This window comes from Ornithodoros turicata, chromosome 3, assembly GCF_037126465.1.
Source record: "Ornithodoros turicata isolate Travis chromosome 3, ASM3712646v1, whole genome shotgun sequence".
NCBI classification, from domain to species: Eukaryota; Metazoa; Arthropoda; class Arachnida; order Ixodida; family Argasidae; genus Ornithodoros; species Ornithodoros turicata.
In genome coordinates, this window is record NC_088203.1 from 32,797,700 (window position 1) to 32,819,765 (window position 22,066).

Here is a 22,066-nt window from a genome sequence, read left to right on the forward strand (position 1 = left end):
CCTTAACAAATAGGAACAAAACAGTACCTGTCGTTATTTACAACATCATATTTGAACTTTTGTACTGCTTTTTCTTGCTGAAAGTTGCATTATCAAAGTCCGACGCTGCGGTGTGATGCAGAAGGGATTTCATGAATGCTGCAGTTGCATATGCCTATACTTGCTTATAATGAGCTTACACTTCTGCTACCTCACCATTTGACCCTTTTCGGGTTGGGAACCTCTTTACAGTTTTTACAGAGGGCAGTTTTAACAATCTATTTGGGGCTTTAAATTTCCTTAGAAGCGGTGGCTGCTATCCCCTAATTTGGATTTTATAGTGTTTACAGGGAACAGTCATAACCCCGTACAAGTGTTTGTATTTGTTCGAACTGTGATATTTTACTAGCTTCAAAGTATTAATGTAGTAGTCAACATGCTGGATGATGACAGATGTAACTCAAAGGAACAATAAAATGTTGTCATGTTTACTCAAGGTATGTGCATGTTGCTTGTAGTGCTTATAATACATTATTTAAAAAGTGGAAAGAACAGTACTAAAAGGGGAACGGGACGAGGGGCTTCTCAGCGATATCCCATGCATGACTGATGCACATCCCTCGGGGACATCAACAAGATCTCCCTGACACATTTCTCGGTGTCTCATTTTTTTCATTTTTGGGACAAGTTTAGGCTGTGTTTGGAACATGCCTGGGATGTCCGCAACATCCCCAATGTGACATCCCAGTAACATTTATCGAACCATTTCGTGTTGTCTGGGTTAGTTGTTACGTCACGTTGACGAGTGAGCAGGCTTTCCCTATCTAGGTGGTGTTGGCACTGGGCGCGTTAAGTGGATGCTCCGGAGCGCGAGTGTTGGGCACTCCTACCGTTAAGTGGTTACGCTCGTACTGTGAGTTTCGTACGTGAGCGCGCTCTTCGCGCCCCAGCTTTTGTGGGGTGCACGAAAAAGGGGTATCGTGCTCCGTCATGTGACCTCTTCCCTCCTCCCCACGAAAGCGAAGGAAGAGAACGCAGGACGTGGGGCGGCAGCAGAGCAGAGAGAGTAGAAAAAAGGGAAAGAGGATAACAGCCGCACAGCGAGCGTGTTCAAGTGCCGTTCAATAGCTGCTCCAGGAGCACGAACCTCGGAGCGTCCGAGGAATGAAAGAGCAGTTAACACGCCCACTGGCAACTTCAGCGCCCCAAAGTATGCGACGCACGGTAGTTTAGCAGGCGACAGCGGCACTTTCAAATACCTGGTAACGAGTTGTTTGCACTTTGCAAGATGCACCGCCTTTTCTGTGGGTTTCCTACAGGTTTTGTAGCTTTCCTTGGCGCCATACCGCGTGAAACATTATGCAGAACCCGCTGATAAAACTGCCTACTGTTCAATCCGTGGCCGCTTCAGCCCGAAATGGCGCTGTGCAAATTTCGCTGCTTGAGCTGTACCGCTCTAACTCATAAGTAATGCCCCTGGCTTTCCGCGAAATTTTCCCTTGCGCCATTTCCCTTCCAGCGGATATATGTGCTGACTGGACAAGCACCACTGCTGTGCGGTAATTCTTTCTAAATTCCACGTGAGCGCCGCGAAGTAACTGCGGCCATGAGGGGCATACAGACGCGGACAGATGGAGAGAGGACAGTAGGAAGGAGTGGGAAACAGGGGGGTTAGCATGCATTCTGGGCCAACTTGAGGAAGAACTGTGCAGACATCCGTCTGGAACTTCAGAAAACCCAGGGAAAACCTCAGACAGCACAGCTGGTGGTAGGACTCAAACCCTACCACCTCCCAGTTTGCAGCATGATCTTGCCTACCACCAACGTGCGGACACTTAACCCGCTCGGCCATGCTGCTGGGCTGTGCGGTAATTGCTGCCTCAAATAAACTCACGTGGGATTACGCATGGACATTATTCTCGGCAGCACGGAAACATACATGTAGGCTCCTAATTACACAGTACATGTCCTGTGGTTGCAAGGAAGTAATGTAAGAATTAGTGGCTTTACGTCGCGACAAATCGCAATCGTGAGAGATGTCACCGTTGTCTGTCTGTGGAGTAATATTGTTCTGTATTTTTATCAGGATGGCGCAGGAAATCTCCATTTGGCGCAAAATGATAGGCGAGTGGAATCACCGATACTCCAGCTAGTGCCATAGCGACCAGACAAAGATCCGTTCAACACTTTTGTGAATTGTGAACTGTTGAACACTGTGGGAATTGTGAAGCAAAATAATTCGTACAAAAGGACGCGTGTCACAATATTTTTTTTTTATTAAGAGTAAGTCAAGGCAGTACAAGTTATGTTTGCACTACGCATTAACTTTATTTTCAGTGCACAGTGAACAGCATATACATTCCCACCATAGTATGAAACAACATGAGAACAATGCTAAACTTTTGTTAATGAAATTAGTTAAACCAACCATGAACACTTTCATTTCTGAAACAACAGTTTTGCACGACCATTCATAAGGCATCTGGTGGGCTATAACCATTGGAGGCCTCCTTGGAGGCTCAAAATTTTCCACGTCCCAAGTGAGATAGGATATAGGCATATTTGCTAGCGGTTCTTATGTACACATTTTAATATAAATCCCGGATGAACAGCTACTAGTGTTGGAACAAAGGAGCAACGACTATGTTATGAAAAATGACTATGGTATCTCACATGACGTAGGTCGTAAAGCTTTCCGATCTGCACCAGGAGGAACCTCTCCCCTATAGCAAACGGAACCACACATGTCCTCTACGTGAAAGATACACACAAATGAGCATAAACTAATAGCAGTAACAGGAGGTTGGTGTCAAAACAGATGAAGGTGACACAGCACAAAGTTTAAAAAAAATTAGGTGAACACATGTCAGCAGTGACAGTCAATTGTCTGATGCATGCAGGTCACAGGAGATGGAGCTGCTGCTCTTCCTTCTCTAGCACGTTCCTTACTTATGTGCGGAATTGTATAATCAATTTCATTTAAAAATCAAATGACACGAACTAACGTTTCTGGTGCTATATTGCTTGTTGTTCAGCACACCCGAAGGTCCAGAACGGTACGCAGAGCACTTCAGTGTTGCTACCTCATTTGTATTTCATGATCGTGCATGCAACTTGCATCTATCACTTGCATTAGGATGATGTGGCTCACTTGCAACACATTACCAAATGTCAAGTACCTGCTCGCAGTGCAGTTAGGTAGCCATCAGGCTGAAAATAAGCGCATGTTGGAATACACAAGGTCCAGAAGCAGCTTGAAAAGGTGAAGTCAAGTTGTGTATTCAGGAGAGTGCTAGCAAGTCTCACACACCATGTCACATGGGCTGCGGAAAAATATTCCTACAGCTCGGAACAGTGTTTCGTATTCTATTTCGCTGAAACCTCCCTTGGTGGTGACGACAAATAATGGTGGTCAGGAAACTTAGGAAATACGAGTGCTCAGGGGTAATGCGTCAGTTTCATGAATGGCGGATACTACAACTGTCGCGCATTCTTACCACTGACTTACATCACACTAGAGTTACTTGCTATCAGCTTTATGTCTGAACAGGTTATAGAGGCTTCATGTGTGAGGTTACCTTTCTCTTCCTTCATGAAGAAACACACTACTGCGGCCCACTTCAGCAGGGTTTCAACGTCAGCCACTCATGTCACTGACATACGTGTACGACAGCTAACCGAAGTCAGAATAAAAAACTAAAATCCTGAGCTGTTAGAAAAAAGAAAATGATATGTTCTCGCAAATGCACAGCAACCAGAGCATAGCTGCGTTAAAATGAGGCCTGTCTTTCGCATGCTTTTATATTTCTAAAGAATGCTATCAGCTTTATGTACAATTTATGTATGTATAGTAACTCTGCGCCTTGATGAGTTTGTGAAGCTGCGTGCAGGAGCTGCGCTCCTGCAGTGGAGGACAAATGAGGATGTCTATGCTGGAATGATTACATGGACTGCTATGTCAACCTCCTCCGCTTGCGGTCTGATGGAGGGGTAGTGGGAGTGCCGCTGCGGCCCCGTCTTGCAATCCCGTTGACTCCAGTGTCGTTCGGAGTAATCTTCGGAGATGCTGGTTAAGAAAGCATTATTTTAATCCCACAAAAAGTCAGACCAAATGCAAAAGAAAGATGAACATCATCCAACAATAAATATCTTTCTAAAGTAGTGGGATGTGGCTCCTAGAATTGAGGACCCGTGTAACTTGAAAAAATAGTGGCCAAATATTGATCTTAATTCAGAAGCCGGCTACCACAGGCGGCTAGTTTCATACCACAAATGTAGCCATTCAGCAAATTCATATTCACAATACATATCACAAACACCATGCAGTGAAGCCTAGTCACACCCATTCTAAAGCCACTAAGTGAAGCAACAAAATTTGCCTGTTCTGCACCTCTACATGGAAAAGCACTGCATACTTCAGAAAACGACTGTATTGCTTTTGCCTGGAACTTGCAAAGGTCTATAGGGACGAAAGTCCCTGAAAAGAAAATGACTACTCTTTCTGTTCTTGCAACTTTTCTTGATCCTAGACTGTGGTGATAACGGGGGTGCCTTATCTTGTGACACCTCACACTGATAACCTGTGAAGCGATGCGAACGGGGGCATTCCAGGCAGCTTTAAAAGACATGTTAGAGTTGGCATTGGGCTCTTTCCGGACTATCGGCCAGGCCAAGCGGAGCTAGGGCTCTCTCTCTCTCTCTTGTAACTGGTACATAATAAATGTCTTTTCGTTGAGATAGATAGTCGTATAGATGAGCGAATGCGAATGGCCTTGGGAGTGGGATAGCCTGCGATGAGGCAGGAAGGAAGATGTTCCCACAAGACTTAAAGGGGCTCAGACACTTTCATAGATGTGGTTAATTACATCATGGGCGCATTGTATTGTACTCCATGTTATCAAGGAAAAAAGAATTATTCTTCTCGTATCGTACTTTGCGATATACGGGCCCTTGAACACACTCCCGTGCAAAGTGCACACGTCACAGACCTCACAGTTGCGTCCATTCCCATTGGCAGCCATAGGCACGTGACATGTGCGCTGCCTCACTGACGGCGGTGAGGTCTGACGTCAGAGCCCCAGGAGTTTTGGTTAGGAGTGTGCGAATCCGAATATTTTAAGTCGAATCGAATATCGAATCGAATGGGGGAAAAAAATTCCGAGTACCGAATCGAATATCCAATATTTGTGCAAAATTTACAATATGTGACTTTCACACTAAAAGTTTCCATTTTGTAGCCCATGGCTCTAGTGTAATTTTTCTGGCATTAACTGTCACAAGAGAGACATGCAATTCTTCTGTTTAAAGCCCCCACTCTTTAATTTTACATGAGAGTGCTTCCTGCTTTTCAGGTGAGCCTACACTTACTGGAGTACTGGAGTGGTTACCTTCATTTCAAAATTTTATGTAAGGCAGTAGCATGTTATACGGATGAGGCTGTAATTGTTTCAGACAACCATAGGTCATTTGTGAAACAAACGAATTGGCATCCTGCCTCAGCTTTGCCATGAACACTCCTTAGTTTCTTTGCACTCGTCCTAGGAAGTTATACTACTGAAATTTTAGATGTAAAGGACATCTTTCAGACACCCTTCTTGTTCGTGGGCTGTAGTCATTATTCGAGAGTCCTAACTTTTTAAAGGCAACCTCACAGACATCAAATCGAAGTCCCTCGTCGGCACCGCTAAACTGCATGTGGGAGGGGCGCCGCCCCTTCCACAGACGATGTCTACAAAACTAACTTTGGATAACGTTACCTTAAACTAAACACCGTCTGGCCTGTGTTGGTCCTGCAGCAGGGCAATTTCGTAAAGAAGGCTTCACCTCATGCACGGAAGCATCAGGTGAAGCCCACTTTCGGGTTGTGTCGTTCATATTCGTGGAATAATAGAATATTCGAAAAATCGAATATTGAATAGCGTTTGATATTTGATTCGATTCGAGAATTCGAATATTCGCACACCCCTAGTTTTGGTATCTGCGGTGCCCATTTTCTTAGTTTCTATTTCCCTCTTGGCTGTGAAACTTTCAATGCAGGTTCACATTACTGCAAAGCAGTTTTTTACACTTATCTCGGATAACCTGTCACAGCCACTTTGAAGATGTCTGCTTTCAGAGAGGGACGGAAAAGAACTACGTCAAAGGTCCGCTATGCATAACCCTCGAAAAATAATTGCGTTGAAGTCTTGGTTTCCAAAATCGGAATATCACCCGTACAAATGTAACGGGTGCAGGCTGCAATTGAACTGTGTGTGTAGCTCCCAAAGAGCTGGCTACCAAAAATGTATAATCATTGACTGAAACACAAGTCAGCAGGTCAAATGGACTGTTCCCGCTCGACCATGCTGCTGGTAGACAGCCATAGTTAAGGCCCGTCTTTTTCTGCTGCGGCAAATCCTGGATTCCGCAGCAGGGGACACTGAATTCTGCATTTTTCCGCGGTAAAAGGCAAATTGCCCTAGTTCAGACAGAAAATATTCTCTGTTAGCTCTTAGTGTGGAGAAACATGGTTACAACTCGAAAACCTTTTGTGACTTTTTCATAACAAGGTACACTGTACGTTCTTCTGAGAGGGAGTGACATTTTTTCACTGACTATCGCACTGTACTTGCTAAGTGACCTCTCTGCATGTACAGAGTTTGCTGTCACACAGAGGTACTTGACAGCTATGGACACCAAAGCAGGGGTCAGCGTTTGCATTCCACTCCAGAATCCCAGAGAGTTGAGGGTTAGAGAGAGGAGTTAGAGGGTTGTTCCAGCACACAGATGGGGCCATATCACGGCCTGGTGGCCTCATCCGGTTGGCACATTTACGCTGTAACGCAAGTCGACCTGGTGCAAGCAAAGTCCGTTCATCACGCGCATAAACTGAGTTGAGCACGCGGTTTCTGCAAAATTCTGCGCAAAACCTCATACTCCGCGGCAGACCCACAATTCCGCGAATTTTCGCAGAATCGCGGAATCGCAGAAAAAGAAGGGCCTTAGCCATAGTAAAAGAGTATGCTAATTGATACAGCATGAAGTTGGGGCAAAAGTAATGCAGCGGTACACAACAGATAGGCAACGCGGGTCTAACAGCACACTTCCTTTGCTTATTTGTGCGAGGAAACCACAATATACAGTAAAAGGAGGCACAGACGCAAACTTCAAATTGAGCGCTCACCTGGGACCCTGCGACCCACAGTGCGCGGGGAACTCCGTACAGCGTCCTGGGTCAAAGAAGGCGACGCAGGGATGGATGTGATACGTTGCTCTGTCTCCTGATGGTATGCTGACATTTTTGCTGCAAATGTTTGGACAGTTAAAAATACGAAATACACAACACAAGCATCACAACGCCCAATTGCATACTTCAATTGAATGATGGCTGTTGAGGAAGCTGGTTTCGAAGCCACACCCTTTGGTTGCCAGTGAGATTTGCTACCGATTACACCATGCTAGCTGCGTTCTCTTCAAAGTACCAAGCCAGTCTAGGAAACACGGGGACACGCACTCACCCTCGACGCATTCTCTCTTGCACTGCTGCCAGTCACTCCCACATTCACACAGACGGGCACACTTGTGGCAGGCTACATCTTTCTCGTATAACGTTGTAGCGGATGGGGTAGTTAAACAAACAAGGACATACACAACACAAGTCTCACGACGGCCAATTGCGTACTCTGACCGGCAATCAGAGGGTGTGGTTTCGAATCCCACCGCTGGTGCCTTTTCTTCAACTGCCATCATTCGATTGGAGACTGACAAATTGTGGGGACAGAAAATCCTGAAGCACTACATCTGCAGCAGACTGAACATGCCTGGAGCAAAGCAAGGAGAACTCAGCAGTGCAGCTCAGATGACGACCTGATTGTGCAAGACATGCCCTGCACACGTTTAACTAACCTGGCTATTTCTAAATAGTATTAAAGGGGCACTAAAATGGAAAACCAACTTGCTCTCAAATGAAAGTCAGTGTTTCAGTTAGTATAATGAAAGCAAAATTTATTCACACAGCACTACCGCTTAGAAGAAAAACGCAATGAAAACACAGCCGTCTTTGGTGGCAATGAATGGGATCCGCAGGAGGCAAAGATTGGCGGCATCCAATGAGACAGCAGGAGAAGCGCGCACATACCTATTGTGGCCGTGTAGACTTGGAACGGGCAGGATCATAGTGTTCCGCATAAGCGCGGCATGATGCGAATTACTATATTCATTAATACTGATTCACCGAATTGTACCCCACAACAGGTATCGTGAATGCTCCACTGACAACATTTATTTTCACATCCTTCGGACAATGACGCCTGCTTGGCAACGCACAGTACGTCTTTCACGGGGACTCCTTCATGGGGTGGCACACGCGTGTGCACGCAGCATAGGCTAACAACACTGATGCACGAGCTGAAACAGCATTCACTGCTTAGTGCCGAAGCAAGGAAGAGTCCAGTATAATTTCAATTGTAGTTCCACAACGGAATCAAAGTTCTGAATTATGGTAACAAGTACGAAATTAACATAGGGTGTAATGTAATTTGAAGTGAACTTGTTGTTGCATTTTTGTGTTCCTTTATGACGAGAATGTTTTGTGCAGCTCTGTACAGTGAACCTTCATATAGTGAAGACCTGGATGTAGCAAAGTAAGTCTGTGGTCAAAATGTGTTGAAATCCCCACAAAGAGCTACTGATATGGTGAGGATATTCATACAGTAAGGCTTGGTGCACAAATATTTGAAATTTCAAATATGAATCTGATATCTGATTCGTGTTCGAAAATTTATTTTTGAATTTACATTTTGAACTTTTCTAATTTTCGATTTTTTTCAAATACATATCATACTAGCTTGTTACCAAGTCGTCACGGGTTGCGCGCTTCAATTTGGGCACTGCGGTAATGGGGAGGCGAAATATTGGATCCGCTACTGCTCATCCAACCAGAGAAATGCGGCGAGACACTGTGACGCTCCCGGAAATCGTCGTTACGCAGTGTGACGGTTGAAAGGATGCTATGCTGGCCAACATTGTCCCGTTTGTTCTAAGTTAATAGCCTGTTTGTCCAGCGTTTCTTTCCTCGCTTCTTTTGTAGTTTGAGTTACAGTGTCGATTAGAGCCTGAAGTTTTAGGGTTTTACCCGATCCTTCCCCGAATTGAAGGTTGCCTCTTTAGGGTGAAACCCGATTTTTACCCGGCAAATTGCCCTCACTGGGATGTCTGTAGGAATGCACTAACTTACATGTTTGGCAGACATCACCGTTTGTACCAAACCGCTACAGTTAGTTTGAATAACTGAGCCCGATTTCTCCCCGAATTTTTCACGCGAATTTGCATGAATTTAGTGCACATGTTTATTTACCAGATTTTTACCCCCCGAATGTAGGAAAAAATATTTCTTTAATAGTATAAAGTAAACACTGGCTTGCATAACAAGTTGTAAAAAGAAAAAATCGTGAACGTTTCGACACCTATTCGGGCGTCATCATTAGCATCAAATTCCTTGAATCTTGGCACATTCATAGCGAGATAAATGCCTGTAACAGTCACAAGGGGCCCTTACCAGTCTGTTACAAGGGTTTAAAAAGATTCCCGTTTTAAGCCCCCGTTTAATTTTCCTGTGCTGATGATGATGCCCTAATAGGTGTTGAAACGTTCACGATTTTTTCTTTTTACAACTTGTTATGCAAGCCAGTGTTTACTTCATACTATTAACGAAACATGTCCCCTGGCTTTTGGTCCATCTTGAAAAAATATTTCCCGAAAACTTCAGGCTCTAAGCATCGTCCGTTGCACCGGTGGACCATGATACGATTGAAGGGCGTGATCGAGCACTGTCACTCATTGTGAAGCCAGGAACACACAGAGGGCATGGCGGACAACAAACGGAAACAACGTGGAAGTGAATTGCTGCTGAGATCACTGGAAGTGCTGAGACAGATACACCCACGCACGAGACTGCAGTGACCTTTTCTTTTCACTGCATTTTTCGTGCCAAACTAGGGGTGCACAAATTCTGCACGTAAATACAGTGTTACCTTTTGTCTCAAACTGTTAGAAATAAACTTCACCACATAGAGTGCTTTTTCCCAAACCATCATCGCGAATGAAATAGTTATCTGCTCTGATTTAATGAAAACGGAAGGCGAGCACCATTTCTGTGACAATTATGAACAGCATAAATGTCACAAAAATGCGTACACCGCAAGTTTTCAGCAAATCGGGGCAGACAATGATATCATTCGAGATGATGGTTTGGGAAAGAGTGCATATCACAGTCTCAGTTACGGCACCCTATCGTATCACAGGTTGAATGAAATTAAGCAGAGCTCACTCAGGAAACAGTTGCTTTCTCACTCACTGAAGTGTGCGTGTACTGCATTAGACAAGCTGGTTCTGCCACACTGTGCATTGCCTCACCTATGGTGTCGTCAATGGTGGACAGCTCCTTCTTGAGCACCTCATAGTCTTTTTTCTTCAGCACAAAAGTAGTGTCCTTCTGCTTTTGTTTGTCCAGCTCCAACCGTGCATCTTTCTGCTTCCTCATTGAGCCACCCAACTTCTTCAGCAGTTCTAAGTGTGAGCCACAGATTAGGGATTCAGTCGCAGACAGGAAGGTAAGAACCATGATAACATGAAATGTCAATACACCAACAGTGCCACTGCTATTGGGCACTTTACTGCACTAAGTAACTACGAATAGAAAGCATTTCCCCCTAACATGCGGTGCTGGGAAAAGCACCTCATGCACAAAGATAATTCCACAGGGCATTGTACGCATGGCTTTTCATTAATCCCTAGGTGCAATGAGTAACTATTCCTTACGCATTTGTTCTTGTATTCGGTCGAGGTCCTTAACTGGTGGCTCACCAAACACCTGGCCATGTAGCTGGTGGAGTGAAGGTGCCTTGTTTTGCTGTCCTCCAAACTTTCCTGTGCTGGCTACACGCTCACCCGTCTTGGCCAACAGGGTGGGGCAGGCAAAAAATTTTGTCACCTGTTGTAAAGAGATAACAAAGCTTATCTTGTGCCTGTGCAGCCCACTGTCCGAGTCTATCAAATCGCCAGTGATATCAAGCTACACAGCCATCAAACAAACCAGGTTAACAGTGTATCCCATCCTTATATATGTATGTAGTGAATGGGACTTAGTTTTCGTGGGAACTCTCTACAGTGGTCTTCTCACAATACAATCCCAAAGACAATTCATCAGGGTGTCGAACCAAAACGCATTTCGTTCTGGTTTTCGTAGCAGTGTGAGGAAAATGGTTCAGCTCCGGTATAAAAACAAAAAAATCACAGTTCATACTGGTTCAGAATGGTTCCGGCTCTTACGTTAGCACAGGTGCCATCTATGATATTCTCTGTGAACTGATTTCGGATCGCCCAGGCAACATGGTCACAACTGACCAGGGGTGTGGGAGGCTCTGAACTCTTCTTTTTTCGCATTCGCTACTTTCATAAAGTTTAATATAAATGCCAGACAGATTTGTCAATCAGGGGTTTTGCTTCTTAGCCATATGCTACTCAGCAGAGGTAAGTGAAGAAAACAGCCAGTGTCCAGAACAGTAATGACATGCAGGAAAATTCAACAGTGAAGCCTTCTTTAATGTTAACAAGCTTTAATGTAGCAGTCTACATTTCTTCAGGTGCAAAATGTTTGCACAAGTTGCACAAATATTTGTGCAACTATGTATGCAGTATTACTACATATACCGTAATTTCACACGTATAAGCCGCAGGACGCGTTTTTAGGTACGTTTTGAAAATTTTCTGGCGGATAAGCCACAGTGGCAGATAAGCCACGGGCAATATGAGACGACTGATTTGTGCAACAAAGGAGACCATAGAGAAGGCCATAAACCCTGTGGTCCATACTCCAGGGTCGGCATAATGTGCAACAAAGGAGGTCAGCTCTAGAGTTCTACCAATATTGGATTGTGCCCTTGTTGGGCGTTTTTCATGGATTGATGGGTCAGCAGTCTTCCAGAAGACTTGAATCATTGTCACCACTTTCGTTAAAGCTACTTGGGGGAATGCACCAGGAAGATCAATCTACTCGAATGTGGACCCGTCCCTGTTACACACTGTTCGTGCATCGGCAGGATAGTGCTGTTCCTGAGACACTGTCGGCCCTTTCGTTAAAACCTGTGTATGGGGAAAATGCCAGGAAAAAAATAGTCGTCAGATAAGCCGCAGAACTCAAGTGAGGAAAAAAAATCGCGCATAAGCCGCGGCTAATATGCGTGAAATTACGGTATATTGTTTACTATGGTTTGCTCTTGTTGCTACACATTTTTGTATACCTCAAGCTTCAGTGTATGCTGCATATATCGAATATTATTGTTCGCCTTCTTGTCATTTCTTTTTCGTCATCTTTCTTTTAATTTCATTGTTTTCAATGACGAAGTGTGCTTTTCCTTGAGCAAGGCGACAAAAGAAAGGGACACAGACAACGACGACGCAACTTTCAACCGTTTACTGACACTGAAATTCGCCTTTTTCGCACTTTTGTCGCCTTGCTCAAGGATATGTACCAACCGGCCCCATCCACTCTGTGTCGACTAAGTGTGCACTGTTATTCAGGCCTTTACTGGGTGTTCACAGCCACCTGAAAAATAAATAAACTGAAATTGAAAGCTTGCAAATATTAAAGAAGGCTCCACTGTTGAATTTCCTGCACACCATATGCTACTCATAAGATCTGCTGAGGAATTACTTTAGCTCTGAACAAAATGACAGCAGAGATGACAGCAGGAAGGAGAAGGGACAAGGGGTCCGTGCCACAACATCCATCGAAGAATTGCGTAGCAGGTGCCCTTAAAAAACTTCACTCACTAATACATTACCGCTGCTGATGTGAGCCATAAGATGACAGCTGCTCCCAACTGGAATGCTGACTGCTTTATGAAGTTGATTTATTTATTTTATTTATTTTTTATTTATTTCGTGTTAGCGCCGCGAAGCAACTGTGGCTATGAGCGGCGTACAGACGTGGACAGATGGAGAGAGAACAGCAGGAAGGAGTGGGGTACAGGGGGGTTAGTGTGCGTCCTGGGCCGACTTCAGGGGGAACTGTGCCGACATTCGTCTGGAAAGTCTTCGGAAAACCCAGGGAAAACCTCAGACAGCACAGCCGGTGACAGGATTCGAACCCGTGTCACCTCCCAGTCTCGGCGTGGAATTTATGAAGTTGAAAATCAAAAGTTGAGATTTTGCTCAGCATTGCCTTCTGTGGTAATGTTAATGCATGGGCATTTTTTACTGCGCTATCATTGCTTTCTTATAGCAAATGCCACTAGTCATTTTTGTGCAGCACAGTGTAGTGTGCTGGTGTGGGCCCACTGTAGAAACAAACGGGACAGAGGAGAACAGAAGAAACGAGGGAACAGAACGGCCAATGAAATGAGATGAGATGAGATGCGGGTGGCACTGAAGCGACCCATGCGACGAACTTTTCTGCACTACGCCAACAAGCAGAATTTGCCGTAAGACAAGGCGGAGAAAGCTTCTAGAAACTTTTGTGATACGTAGTGCTCCCAGGAGTAACAATAACCAGGATTCCAATGTACAATTTAAGAGTGCTGTTCCAGGGTGGGAAGCAGGAACACAGAACCAATCCCATTTCGTCTTGAGGCAACACTGAACACATCTAGTTGATGCGCTGACATAGGAATTCCGCTGATAAAAACAGTCGGGGTACATTTTCAAAAGCAGTATTCCTAACTGTCACTGAAATTCCATGCTTTCCCCCCCCCCCCCCCCCCCCCCCCCCCTTGTCTGCTGGGACAGATATGCTCAGACATGCAGCTCCCATTTGTGGTATCAGAGAACGCAAGTAATCAAAGGATAGCAAGCGCAGGTCTTTTGTGCAAGGTACCTTCCTCAAGGTTGAAATCTATCACAGTATCTCACCTCTGTCCGGTATCGTGTTGCATCTTCTAAAGTGTCCAACACAATCGTGTCACCTATGAAATTCGCAAACACTGCAAAATAAAATGTCACTTGTTAGGCTCATTGGGCTTTAACTAGGGCTGGGCGAATACTCGAACTTTCGAATACAAATCAAATAGTGTACTCCATTTGCAAAGAATTTTGTCTATTCGATATTTTCGAATAGTTTTCGAACAGATCTGGAATTCATTGCGGCACCTCTGACTCTCTTGGCACACCTCTGCCCGATCGACATCATCATCATCATCATCATCGTGGATGCGTTTGATACGGAGGTCGTGCACTGTAGTTTGTAAGCTGATGTAGTTTCGAAACTAGAGGATACATATTGCTGCAGATTGCATTGGACCTCAGACACCCAGTACCAACATACAGTAATCCCTCGTTACAATGAAGTCGCTTTATTCGAATTATCGCTTTATTCGAAGTTCTCCTCTGTCCCGTATAAAGCGCATGCAGTTTTAACCGGATTATTCTAAGCATACTGTCGCCCGACTCTGCATGTTACGAAGTGCGAGCCGGCCCGTATGCCCCCAGCTCCCGCAGGACTCGCGGAGTGGTGGAGACGCTGGGGAGCGTTCTCTGCTACCGTTCTTTCCCTCGTAGAGAAGAGGCGAAAGTTTCACACCCTCTCCTCTTTTTTGCACGGTACGCGCGTTCCACTGTTTCCACTTCGCTCGATCGGCGTCTTGCTCTCCGCACAGTTCCCGCGTTTTCCAATGGCTCCATCGAAGATCCTACGGAAGTGTAAGTCGTGCTAAGAAGTTGAAAAGGCTACTATGCCTTTCGTGGAAGGAGCTGGCGGCAGCTAAGATAGCAAACTACTTCGCGCACACTGGATTTTCTAGGGGTCGTGTGCACGATGAACAAGAGCACGTCCCAGACATAGAGGACTGCAACGACCTCTACAGGCGAGTGCATGAGCTCGTCGGACAGGAGGCGGACTACGACTTCTCTTCGTTTGCACTTGAAGATGCGGACGCACCCGTCGTCTGCCCTGCCAGGGACGAGGATATTCTGGACACTGTGATAGGACGGCGATGCGAAAGTGACGATAGTTCGGATGGTGAGCCCCAGGAAGTTCCAACGCGGAACATGCTCCGTTTGATCCGCAATAAAACTGAGTGCAGCGGTGGTGACGACGGCCTCATGCGGTGCGTGCACAGACTGGAGCAGGCCCTCTTGGCGCCCAACAAGGCCGCGCGTCAGACGCAGCTCGCCTCTTTTTTTGTAATGAAATAAAAGTGCTACCATGCTGATAACTTCCCAATGTATGCGTCTTTTGGGATACCGTTGTTTGCGCGTAGTTCGGGCACCACTGCCAACATTTTTAACCGTTCCCGCATTTATCGAAATACCGCTTATAACGAATTTTTTTCTGGTCCCGACGACTTCGTTATAACGAGGGATTACTGTAATTCATTCCGGCAACATAATGCACATGTCAAAGCCTGAAGCAGGAGAGCCTGCTTTTCTTCCTTTTTTCTTTACATTCTGACAGCTGTTTGCTGATAGACATACTGTGACAAGAATTAGCTATTCGAAATATTCGAGCTGCCATCAAAAACTATTCGATTCGATTCGCAACTGCAGAATAATATTCGAAATGTATTCGCAGTGCGTCTGAAATATTCGCATTCAATTCGCATTGAAAATTTTGCTATTTGCCCACCTCTAGCTTTAACCAATGCAGTCAAACTCCTTCATAACAAAGCTCAGGAGGCTGTGAAAAAAATCGCAGTAAAGGTTGACTCGTTAAAAAGGACATGAGCTAGGTTCACGCAGTTAGTATTAAAAGACGCGTGGCCCTTTCACATACAAACTTAATCTCTTTGCTTCGCAAGTTGGATTACTGGTACTCACATGATCACTGGATCACACCGCATGGTTTCATGTCGACGCTTATTTTCGAATGAATTGGAATCTGACTATGTTCATGTCAGATATTTCAAAGTCCATAATTCGCTCTACTCAACTCCGACATTAACTGTCACAAGAGAGACACACTGTTCCCCAACTTCAGTGGGAAGCCCTTACTCTTTAATTTTATGTGACAGTTTCTCCTACTTTTCAGGTGAGTCTACACTTTCCGGGGTTAATTATCTTGATTTCAAAATTTGATGTCAGGCAGTGGGATGTTATACAGATGAGGCTGTAATTGTTTCTGGACATCCACAGGTCACTTGTGTAACAAACAAATTGACGTCCTTCCTCCGCTTTAGCTTCATTTAACGTGCTTTAGCTTCTTTGCTGCAATGTGCATGTCTTGCTTGGGGAATTTGCATTGCAGCAAGGCAACCTCCCAGACATCAAATCAAAATCCTCTGCCGGCACCGCTAAAGTGCATGTGGGAGGGACTCCACCCCTTCCTCAGGTGAAGTATATGCAATTAACTTGAGCTAACGCTGTCTTAAGCTAAACAACAATGGCCCACCTGTGTTGGTCCTGCAACACTGGCAATTTTGTAAAGCAGCCTTCACTTCATGCAAGGAAGCATCAGGTGAAGCCCACTTTTGGGGTGGTGTCGTTCACATTCGGGGGATAGTCGAATATTAAGAAAACCAAACATATTTGACACTCGAATCAAATACTTTGAGCAATTGATATTCGATTCGAATTCGAGAACTCAAATATTCCCACATCCCTAATATTCTATAAAAGGGTACAAGTGATACGATCTTCTAGAAAAAAAAAAAAAGAAAAAAAAAAAGAAAAAAAAAAAAGACTGGGTGAAGGTAAAAAATGTTGGCGAAACATTAAAAAATCATGCACACACTGCACATAGAGTCGGAAGTTTTAGGGTTTAACCTGATTCTTCCCCGAATCTGACACCCCGAATTGAAGGCTGCCTCTTTAGGGTGATACCCGATTTTCACCCGGCAAATTGGTCTGTAGGAATGCACACTAACTTGTTTGGCAGGAAATGCAGTTACATGACCATTTGTACCGAACCAGTTCAGTGAGTTTGAGCAACTGAGCCTGATTTCTCCCCGAATTTAGCGTATTGGAAGTTTTTTCACCCAAATTTGCATGAATTTAGAGCACATGTTTATTTACCCCATTTTTTTCCCCGAATTTAGAAAAAATATTTCCAGAAAACTTCAGGCTCTAACTACACAGTAGAGCATTTTCACAAGCTTATTTGATAAAGAAAGAATAAAGAAGGTGTTACCTGTTCGACAGATTTCAGGACTCTTCCGGAACACAAAATAATCCAGCGCAAATTTAGGATTTCCTGTCGGAGTAAAAGCTCTACTCCTTGTGTGAGGAAGTTGCCTGGAAGTTCAACACGGGCAATTTATTAGTAAACTTCACAAAGTCGATTACCACTACAGGGAATAAAACTGGAAGTTATTGTACTCCAAAAAATATTATACCATTTACTACAGTCAAACTCCTTTACAACGAAGCTCAGGGGACAGCAAAAAAAGTTCGCAGTAAAGGTATTTTCGTTAAAAAGGATGTCCATTATTGGACCTATAGGCTCCAGCGGGACCACAAAAAAAATTTGCTGTAGTGGTATTTTCGTTAAAAAGGTGTTCTACAAAGGAGTTTGACTGTATAGGGCATAGCTTACTTTGCAAGATTCCTTTTGTAAATAGAATCCACAGCCACCACTTGTTGACGGCCCCCAGTTTTCCGGTACACTTCCATGGCCTGTGTGCATGCAGGAAAGCATTAATTAGCTTCATAGAAATCCTGCAAAATGCTCACTCTATATTTGTTGGGCTCAAGAAGCACTCAGCCATGGCCACTTTTGAGGCAAATGTGTTGAACATTTTGCGGTGCCAATTCAATTCAATTCAATTGCGGCCGCGGGTGGTACAGCCATCCCGAACAGTGCGAACAGTGCGAACAGCGCGCCACGGCTTTTTTCCGATGATTTTCCGATGATTTCTCAACGCGTGCATGTGACCTCAGAAAACCAAATTTTTTAACACGCGCGAAGACTTTATGCCAGGGCTGGGCATGTATTACAATACTTTGTATTATAATAGTATTACTGTAATACATTTTGTGTTTATATTACGTATTATAATAGAGGTTTCAGAAAAGTGTCTGTATTACTTATTATAATTATATATCAGACATCAGAGGCGACATCGGTAACAAACGAGGCTAGGCACCAAGTGGAAGTCAGCGTGTGGAAGCATCTGCAAATGGTGGAGAAGGTGCGACTTTGTGTCAGCCGACGACGGGCTCGTGGTGGCAGCTGAGCTATCGCAAAACACGATGGTTGGAGATGACGCTATCAGTGATGACAACTGCGGTGACAGCGAAAACGAAGGCACAGAGAACTCTCGTGTAACCAGTGCCGAGGCGCTTAGCATGGTGCGAACATTAAAGGACTTCCTCTTGGAACACGACGCAACGACGAGACAACAAGTGATTACAGATTTTTTCAAATAAAAATGCTTTTTTGAGTGCTCATTTTGTGTTGTAGCCTGACTGTATCATACCACATAGTGGTGCACGCACTTGTTAGCAGCTCAGTGGCAATCTCCTACAATTTCTGGAGGTATTCTTTTAGTACGAATTTCGGATACAACGAACAAATTCGTGGTTCCTGTGAGACTTCGCTGTAACGCTATAACGCCTGCTTTACGCTGGAATCTGTCAACTACTGATACTTGCGCAATAACCCTCATGGTCAACGAACGTGGCAACGCGTCACTCGCTCTGTCATACATTTTGGGCGGTCGACCGCAGGCGTTTCTTCACTGTGTGTACAAGGCAATGGTGTAAACGTGGCGTTTTGACAATGGGGAAAGTGCGTCCCATACATTTCGCCCTCATGGCTGTGGTGTCACCCCCTTCCATCGGTGATCCCTCCCTCTCCCACTACCGCAGTCGTGCGCCATGATTCCGCGCCGCACAACAACAGGGCCCCCGGCCCTGGGAGTGATCGGGTTTTACCCAAATCAACTAAATGTGCGATTCCGGGGCTAAATTCGAGGAAGGGCCGGGGAAGAATCAGGTAAAACCCAAAAACTTCAGACCCTAATTTTAGAGCACCTGAAATCATGCATGTTTCAACTGTGACCATGCTGGATTCCTGGACCTAATTGTTTTAACTTAATAAAATTACAAGCCTTTACCCTATTGTGTGATACAGTCAAACTCCTTTATAGCGAACACCTTTTTAACGAAAATACCACTACAGCAAATTTTTTTTGCGGTCCCGCTGGAGCCCTATAGGTCCAATAATGGACATCCTTTTTAACGAAAATACCTTTACTGCAAATTTTTTTTGCTGTCCCCAGAGTTTCGTTGTAAAGAAGTTTGACTGTATACGAAATCGATATCTGAACAGCAGTTTTGCAGATATTCATAATGCATATTTTTATCATAGTTTTCACATGAGAAATTGCAGTCAACCAGAACAGGGCATGAAGCTATAATGCAGTTTGTATGGTATATGTTCATATTTTAAAGATCTAATCTTCAATTATGACACAGGTATATCTTAGAGTGACAGTTACAAGTGACATCAAAATAGCTGTCATTTCCTAACCTTTTCCATGGTCTCTGTGACAACACAGTCAATGTCCCCTCGCATGTGCCACGAGAGCACTGCTGCCACATCGTCTTCCTCCACCCACGCAAGATGACCAATCTGCAAGTGACAAGAATGCAATGGCTTCAAACACAGACAAACTCCTTTAGAACGAAGCTCAGCCCCCCCATCGCCACGACTGTGTCTAGCATGCACAATTTTTTATGTGCAATGCTGTGACATGTATGCAAGGCTATGATAAGGCTGTAATATGCAATGTGCTAGAATGCAAACGTGTGTGCAAAACAAATGTGTATATTGCTGGCACATGCAGTGCCAGATAAAAGAGGACTACAGTCGCCAACCGATTTTTCGGACATGCTCGATTATTCGGACTCGTTCACGGAACGGCCGCGGGTCCCATAGAGATGATGTATAAGAACGTCCAAAATTGCGGACGTTGTGCAGCTCCGTCGCTCGATATTTCGGACTCTGTTTGCCCAACCCACGAATTTCTCTCATGGGGTGACGGAAAACATTGGTATCATCCGAAATTCGTATCAAAAGAAATCAACCAACTAGAATATTGAAGAAAAAAAAAAAGGCTGTGATGATTGTTGATTTTCCATTCCTCTGAGTAGAAGAGGTCTGTTGTAGCGCTTTTGCGTCTTCGTTTTTGGCCAACGGCCCAGCACGTGCTGTCTGCCCGTGAGTCGCGCGACAGCGCTGTAAAGCGAGCTTCACCTAAAGCACGCATGCGTTAGGTGAAGCCGACTTGCGGACTTGATGACGGCGGTGCCTCTGTCAGTGTACTTACAGTGACGAAATGTCGCTTCGGGAAATAGAAGCTGATGTTATCAGCCAGAGCTGGAAGCGCGTTACGAAAGCATCGACAAATTTTTCCAGCCTACTAGGGCTTAGTAAAGTTTATTTTGAAGCAAAATTCGTTTTTTCGGACTGCTCGATATATTCGGACTCTTGCATGATCCCCGCAGAGTTCGAAAAATCGGACGGCGACTGTAACAGCAAAAGGCTGCACCATGTACAATTGTATACTTTGGAAGGCCTCACTTTTCCTAAAACTCCCGGTTCTTCAGGATATGCTTGCGGCATATAACTCCGTCGGTTCTTCACTTCCATCGCTTGCTTCTGTTGCTCACATGTCTTGAGAGCACCACCTATGTGCTGTTCCTGCAGAAAATATGCAACTTTTGAAGAACTTAAAATGATGCAATTAACCTTAAAATTTGAGTCAGATAAGGCCTAAGTCAAATTCGCAGAGGGAACACTATTTATTGTGCGAAGCATGCTATTCCAGGGTTACACGACCAGCAACCCTACACAAGATTACCGTACCAGTCATTTAAATGACCGTTACAGTTGAAATTATTGGCATCAGTATTTTCAGGGACGTATACGATACTGCATATATTTCACATGTGATATTTCTCAAAACTACATTCCTGTATGCATTTTTTGTATGTTTACCCTCACACCTTCCACAGACTACTCACATAGAGGAAATCTGACAAGATACTCGCCAATCAGGAAGCTTTGTGATTCGTCAATGAATCACGACACTTGAAGATGTTTGTAACTATATTCACGGGCAAAATCGCCGGTCAGCGTCGCGTCAACGAGATAGAACTACACAAGTAGAACACTGCTAAACGTGCACGTTTCTTGAGAGCGCAAAACCATTTTATCTAGCACTAAATTGACACAGCTTTGTGTTGAAGGCTTTTCCAAAGACAACATAATCACTGGTACCACATGAGGCTCGGTATCCTTTGAGATTGATGACTTCATCCATTGCTCGTCATCCAGTGCCGCAATCATGATCATTCTCACCATCGGAACTGCACTATCCATTACAATGCTCCTCGTCCACGGGTGGGGAGCCACGCAACTGTCTGCCAACTCACATTTCAGAAGTCACAGTGCTTCGCAATGCGGTTCTGCACCAGTACAAAATTCATCGAGCAGGTGCAGCTTCGAGTCGAGCAGTGCACCTCTCCTCATCAGAAAATGTCCCGGAACCACAGACACCATCGTACCACACAGCAAACCAGAAGCAAACTCGAGGGGGAGAGTATGATGTGGAGAGGGAGTAACCTCGTCTACTTCTCGTGAGCCCCTTCGAAGTCACACACATCTATTCCCTGTAAGTTATGCGCAGATAGACACACCGCGTTTCTCACTTTAATGCTCACAGCGGCTATGAGTTCTACTAGCTATACATGAGTAAATGGAATCACGGCGATCGTTATGTTACCTAGCTGTAACACCTTTTGTTAACTTCTTCCTGGAAGTTTAAGGAGGGGGCCGCTATGACGCCCGATGCAGGGTCGACACATCGTGGTAACGCAAATTTAAGGTTCCGCAAATGGTTGGTTGATCCTGGCTCCTCACAAATTCGCCAATTATTGAGCACGCAAATTGAACCAGTTACACATAGGGCCCTGTGTTTTAGGGTAAAACCTGGTAAAGCCTGCTTCCCCCCCCCCCCCCAACCCGATTGCACCACTTAGGGGGAAAACCCGAAAATGAACATAGTAAAGTGCCAATTCTGCCACCGCTACGAGCACGGTACAACACTAAGCATTGGACATTCAGCACAGCTGTTCCATATCCCGTATTAAACTAATATGCGAGGAGCGCTTT

The 22,066-nt window shown here is 44.7% G+C and overlaps 1 protein-coding gene across 3 annotated transcripts in view; it reads right to left on the reverse strand.

Annotated features, from left to right (window-relative positions):
• Positions 1-2,282: 2,282 nt before the first annotated feature.
• LOC135388394 (structural maintenance of chromosomes flexible hinge domain-containing protein 1-like) overlaps positions 2,283-22,066 on the reverse strand; it is a 127,805-nt gene continuing 108,021 nt past the window's right edge. For all 3 annotated transcript variants that reach the window (XM_064617953.1, XM_064617952.1, XM_064617954.1), the window contains 9 exons: positions 20,474-20,593; positions 19,421-19,522; positions 17,483-17,562; positions 17,078-17,181; positions 13,867-13,937; positions 10,777-10,948; positions 10,372-10,524; positions 7,142-7,261; positions 2,283-4,045 (listed from right to left, as the gene is read on the reverse strand). In XM_064617953.1, the coding sequence (XP_064474023.1) occupies positions 3,933-4,045; positions 7,142-7,261; positions 10,372-10,524; positions 10,777-10,948; positions 13,867-13,937; positions 17,078-17,181; positions 17,483-17,562; positions 19,421-19,522; positions 20,474-20,593 (1,035 nt within the window). In that variant the 3' untranslated portion in view covers positions 2,283-3,932. The remainder of the gene's footprint in view (positions 4,046-7,141; positions 7,262-10,371; positions 10,525-10,776; positions 10,949-13,866; positions 13,938-17,077; positions 17,182-17,482; positions 17,563-19,420; positions 19,523-20,473; positions 20,594-22,066) is intronic.